We start from the raw sequence: 6,194 nt of genomic DNA on the forward strand, positions 1-6,194 counted from the left end.
CGTGTGCCGTCGGCCCCTTCTGCTTGCTTGTCTCAGTCCGCCGCGCACGGGGCGCAGCACACGGTCGAATCCAATCTGTCGTCTGCTGCGACAGAGAGTCGGCCGCCGCGTGTCCAAACCAAACCCCCGCCTGCTCCGCCTTGTCTCTTGGGCTGTGACGGCTGCCATAATGTGTCACGATACGCCGACCGACCGAACCCGCCCCGCTCCCCGCGACGCGCGAAAAGATGATCGATTTGAGATCGATCCGTCTCAGCGCGATGAGCTATATGTGCGGGCAAGCTCGCAGCAGCACAGGGAACGTCCGCGTTGTGAATTATTCCCATTCCCTGATATTCTCCCTGTCTGGACCATGAACTTTTGCAATTGCATGATGAAGAGCTTCCTGGTGTCGGAATTATCCTGGGATGTTCTGGAGAGAGAGAAATAAGGCACAGGCACTGTCGATTTGTTTCAAGTATGGTATATTTTTTTTCCTCTTTTAGGGATGTATACACCCCGGACCGAAACGTTACTCTCGCATATCAGCACAACAAAACGGCACAATCTTGTTACAATCAGAAATAACCTAGAGACCTTGGATTGCTTCCTTGTAAGTTTTATCACATTTTTCAAGCTTTGATACAATTGTTTGTCTGACAGGGATGCCAACTATGAATAAAAACCAATATCCCATAGTGCTCTACTTTAAAATTCAATATGTATTCAAGTAACCATTCATTACTCGAAATGGTACAAACACAGTTATTGCTGTTTTAGGAAACTTCGGCGAGCGAATTCAAACAGTTCGATATTTCTCTCTACCCCTCTCAAGGATGTGGTTGGCGAGTAACATTCCTTATTTAAAACATTATATTTTGGGTGCTCTATTTACACGGGGAGAAATTTCATGACAGTACATATACACATATATTTCTATGGATTGGTATTTACAAAAGGTGTACACGTGGAATTAAATAAACAAACGCCAAACGCACATTGCGTAAGTATATAAAGTTCTGGCGGTTGACACCCTTTCACAATAATTTTCCTTTTAAGAAATGTTAGTAAAATTATTGTACAAACAGAGAGGCATAGAGAGAAAAACGATACATTAAAACCAGAAAACGATAGTTTATTTACGTATATAACAAGGAAACGTCAGATTGCATTTAGAGTGGGGGAAATATTCCTTTAAAATTGAGCGAACTTATTTGTTTGTCCGTGAGTCCGTGATAGCGACCACTGAAGGAGAAAGTGAGGAAAAGGACCACTGAGCATGGCAAAGAGACCGCGGAAACAAATCAATAGGTAACTTCAAATAAATAATAAAAACGATGTGTTATTAGCACCATAAAACAATTCATTTTTTAAAAACTCTCGAACACGACAAGAAATTTTTAGATAATCGTCAAAAAAATGCAAGTCAGTCAGAATACTGATTTATGTCAGACACGAAAATAGATCCAAGCTTGGATTCCAGGCTTGGACACAGCTTGCACATACCAAAATGTAGAACACTTTCACAGACGTTTTTCTTTCTTAAAACTTGTTTGGAAAGTACTCTGAGCCTTTCCATCTTCAGTCTGGCACTGACTGACTCGGGAGCACAGGCTCCATAAAAAGTGTTGCTTATCAATAAAAATAACACAGCAAGGCATAGGGGCATTTAAACCGAATTTCAAATCACTTCAAAGAGGAGTTCGATTGATCTCCTTCCGCATTATACATGTCAAGGTAGAAAAATTAAAATGACACGCATGGTCAACATAGAGAAGTGGAATACTCAAAGAAAAATAAACATCAAACCTTTTCTCTAAGAATCCAGTCTAAACCAACAAGTAATTCCAGCACTTCACGAGAACACACATGTTTGAATTTTTTTTTTCAGACACAGTACATACGGCGGAGATATTGCCATTACCTTGTAACAAAAGGCTCTCCAAGAGAGCCCGGAAAAGAACAAAATTAATAATGACAACAAGGAAACCTCAAAAAAGAATACAAGAACAGCAACAGCAAAAAAAAAAATCGTGTCGTAACAGTTTGGCAAAAAAAAATGAAGACAATATCAACAGAGTTTTGTTCCTTTTGCTGCACACACGTCGCATCCCGAGTCCGCAGTGTCGGCGTATCACAGTAAGAGCCAGAGGGCCCCCGAAGGGGTTGGGGGTGACCCGGGGGCGGCCCGGGGGTGGCCCGCTCTGCTCCTGGGGCCGGGCGGTAGGGGGCGGGGGTCGCCACTTGGGGGGCGGGCGCGTCACACGCGCACTGTCTATCACACTTGGCGCGACAATCACTACTAGAGGGTCCCTTGTCCGCGCACACACGTCTCACATCACTGTTCATCACCACACGAGTCCTTCGCTCTGCATGGGCGGCTGCTCCGAGAAGCTGTTCCCCCCTGCGAACAAAACAAAAACGGCACAGCGTTAGTCATGCCTTTTCGGCAGCCATCGACCGCGACAGAAAACAGATTCGAATGGAGACGTCGAGGACTCGCTCCGCTGCACCGCGCACCCGACGATGGGGTCGCGGGCCGGGGAGTGAGACGTCGTCGTCGTCATCGATCTGAGATCTAATCACCAATAATATCACCATCGTTATCAGTCTCACCTTGCGACGTGATGAACTCGGGGCTCGCCCGCTGCGACAGCAGCTGGGGGTCGTTGGAGGGGGGAGGTTGGGGCATAAAGCCTGGAGGGGGCTCGCCGGGCATGCCGGGGAAATCCCCGCCCATGGGCATAGGGCCGGGGTCCATGGGACCTGCAACAGAGCAAAGAGCGTGAGACAAACTGTAGACCACTTAGGATTAGGGACTATAATTTTCCTAAGCATTCTCGATCTCGGGAATCCATTTTCAAAGTAGTTTTTTGTTACGTCTCTTAATTTTGTCCTTAAAAGTGTTGATTTTTCTAGTTTTTCTGGAAATATTTTTAATTTTTCATCCTCGACTTCATTAAGTTGTGCCTTCACTACTCACCTTGGGGGAAGGGGAGGCCCTGCTGGGGCGGGCCGTGGTGGGGGTGGTGGGGCGGGAAGAAGTCGTGGTGGAAGGGTGGCGGGCCGCCGTAGCCGAACTCGAACTTGCCGTCGGCCGTGGCGAAGTAGGGGAAGCCGGGCGGGCCGTCGTCCAGGCCGCCGGGGCTGAGGTTCATCGGGAAGCCGCGCATCTTCCGGGAGCCGCCGTAGAACGGGCCGCGGCCCATGGAGGTGAGCTGCTTGAGCCGCCGCTCCTTGCTGCGCTTGTTCTGGAACCAGACCTGCAACAACACAAGGCAAAGAGGTCAGAAAATGGTCAATGTCATGTTACACTGTGGTTTGTTGGTGTTGTTGTTATTGTTGTTGTGGTTGCTGTTGTTATTATTATTATCGGGAGTGCCTCGCTCCGCTTCTCTTTCTTTTATTTCTTTTCTTGCTCCGGGGCGTAACTCCGGGAGGCGAGAGAGGCACGGGGGCGAGGCGCGCGGGATGTCTTCGGGCCCCACGACGACACGACGACTGATGTCGGCAAAAAGCTAGACAGCCCGCGCGCGGGAGCACCGAGGCACTTTCAATTAATATCAGGAATTCAGGCTCCTTCTCTTTTTGTAGGTTCCCCCTTGTCTCCCCCTCCTCTCTCCATGTCTCTCTCTCTCTCTCTCTCTCTCTCTCTCTCTCTCTCTCTCTCTCTCTCTGCATCACCTCTCTACATACACACAAGTTCACCCAGGTAAACAAGTGAGCATGAGGAGAACCTCGATGTTGCATGCCATTTTGATTTACCCCTCATCGGTTTATATCTCACCTCCTGAACCACCACCAAGTGCACTCCCTCCGCAGTTACGACTCTGAGATACGCACGCTCGAGAGTCCCGTTGGCCCGCCCGGGTCGCCGCGCGGCGCCAACGCTCACGTACGCAGCGTCTTATTAGTGGTTGGTTCCCCCCCCAGGGTCCCGCAGCCGGGTCCCCACCGGCACCACCGGCCCGCCGCGAGGAGACAATCTGTTTTTATTTACACGGCCGATGAATCACCGGGCAGCTCTGAAATGAATGGCCCGGCGTGGCGTGGCGGGGCGTGGGCTCTGGGCCCCTCTCACACCACTAGACTGGGGGGAGCTGCGCCGCGACACACCGGCCCGCCGCGCGCACTTGGGGAGTGTCGTAGCGGAAGCCCTATGCTAATTGGGACAAGGATAGGCGAGGGAGGAGGAGGAAGGGTGAGGGGGAGGAGGAAGTGCAATGAGGGGGAAAGGAATGGCGACAAAACGCTTGCACTGTGCGCTTGTGAGTGCTCTCTGCGCGCGGCGGGGGGTCCGCAGGAGGAGCAGTAAGGGGTGGGTGTGGAGGCGCGCTCCTCCTCAACGGTCCTGATGTGACCCCCCGGCGGCGCCTGTGCATCTGTGGGGGGCGGAGGCGCCACCAACGCACACGTTCACACACACACTCCCACACACACGCACACAGCAACTCTCTGTGTGTGTGCCTGTTTCGTTTTCCGGGTTCGCACGCCTTATAAAGCAGCTCGAGAGCGAGTGAGAGTATAACATGACACACGGAAAGAATCTCTCGCGCTCGCGCGTCTGTGGCCCGTCTGTCACGAGTCTGCGAGAATGTGTCAGAGTGTGTAAATGTGGTTTGCAGATACGCACAATTTACACCAGAGGAGAGAGAAGAGGGGGGGAGGGGGGCAGGGCGCCACCTACACACAATTTCCTCGACCTTCTCCAATTAGTTACTTGGAGTTTGCTTCAAAAGGGCGGAAACCACAAAAATCACAACATAGGAAACAAAAATTAAAAGAAACCCCTCCTTTTTTTTCACTGTGTAAAAGTTGATGGGTCCACTCTTCTGCCCGGTGCGGTCCGCGCACCCAACGCGGCGTGTCGTGGCACGGCAAGGTTCGAAGATGAGCCGTGTGTGTGAGAGAGAGTGAGAGAGTGAGCAGAGAGAGAGAGAGAGAGAGATGGAGGGGGGGCAAGTAGTGCGCAACACAACAGGAAGAAGGCGCTCGGGAGGGGCGGAGGCGACGCGGTGACGAAGTGCGCAGACGCGGCGGGGCGACGGAGCGCGACAGTGAGAGAGAGAGGGGGGGCGGGGGGAGGAGAAGGGCCACGTCTACCATGCTCCTTGCAAACCACACATCTCGAGAAGCCCCCGGCGCCCGCCACGCCCCGCAGCGCGATACGCTACACTTACTCCCTCCTCTTCGAAGCGAAGCACACGGCCCGGGCGACACCGCAGGACAAAACCGAATTCACTCCTCTCGCCAGCGTTGCGAACTCTTTTCAGGTGAAGATGGGAGTCTTAGCATAATATTCGTCACACGGAGGACTTTGATAAGAAAGGGTTGGTGGGGTGACAGTGGGTAAAGAAGGAAATGAAGCAGCAGTGAAAACTCACAAAATCCGAAACTATTGTAACACCCCCCTAAACGAGAAATCCGTTGACCCCAAGCCCTCTATGAATCTTTGAAATGTACGCGCGTACACGGCGTTTTCGAAGTTGTTGTGGCCCGCTTGGTATAGAAGAGCCCAGCACGTGGCGTATTTACAGCCTGTACTCCTTGAAATACAGCGGACCGGCCATTCACTTGTGCATAAGCTACGGCGCCCCGCCCCGCCGCCGCCGGAGCGTTTCACGCCTCTCAATGGACGGGGCCCACAACATATCTCTCGACGCCTTACACAATGCAAGTCTCTCTCTCTCTCTCTCTCTCTCTCTCTCTCTCTCAATATGCTAAATAAGAGCGGCACACGCTGCACCAAAGCAGCCCCCTCTACCTCATATCCACCCACATCGCGCATGTCGCATTTTCGAGCCAAAATAAAGCAAAGCCATAATTTCACACAAAATATTTCAGAGACCATATATACATGTGTGTGTAAGTGTGTGTACGCACGCGCGTGATTCAATGAAGCCTCAACGTATTGACAAAAATTTTCGCTTAATCCTCACACAATTTTTTGCACAAAAAGTAAAAGACGGAAAATATCTTAAAAACGGGGACAAAAACAGCAACACAACTACACGGTAAAAAAATCCAGCGTGAATTTTACCGACCCGGCGTGGCAACGCACCTGAACACGCGCTGGGCTGGGAATTTACATGCCCACATGGTCTGTGAATGACCGGCCCAACCACCCGCGAAGTTACCAGCCCAGTGGGCAGGGAAGGTTGTCATTACAAGCCCAAACTGTAAATTCACTACGTGGGCTGGAAAGGAGCCTTTGC

The 6,194-nt window shown here is 51.3% G+C and overlaps 1 protein-coding gene across 1 annotated transcript in view; it reads right to left on the reverse strand.

The window, feature by feature from the left end:
- Positions 1–568: 568 nt before the first annotated feature.
- The window catches only part of LOC113213331 (LIM/homeobox protein Lhx1), a 53,673-nt gene continuing 48,047 nt past the window's right edge, over positions 569–6,194 (reverse strand). Inside the window, exons 5-7 of the mRNA XM_052266368.1 lie at positions 3,071–3,242; positions 2,596–2,745; positions 569–651 (exon numbers count right to left, since the gene is read on the reverse strand). Of these exons, the coding sequence (XP_052122328.1) occupies positions 569–651; positions 2,596–2,745; positions 3,071–3,242 (405 nt within the window). The remainder of the gene's footprint in view (positions 652–2,595; positions 2,746–3,070; positions 3,243–6,194) is intronic.

The sequence above is a fragment of the Frankliniella occidentalis genome, unplaced genomic scaffold (assembly GCF_000697945.3).
Source record: "Frankliniella occidentalis isolate FOCC.00 unplaced genomic scaffold, Focc_3.1 Scaffold38, whole genome shotgun sequence".
In the NCBI taxonomy this organism is placed as follows: domain Eukaryota; kingdom Metazoa; phylum Arthropoda; class Insecta; order Thysanoptera; family Thripidae; genus Frankliniella; species Frankliniella occidentalis.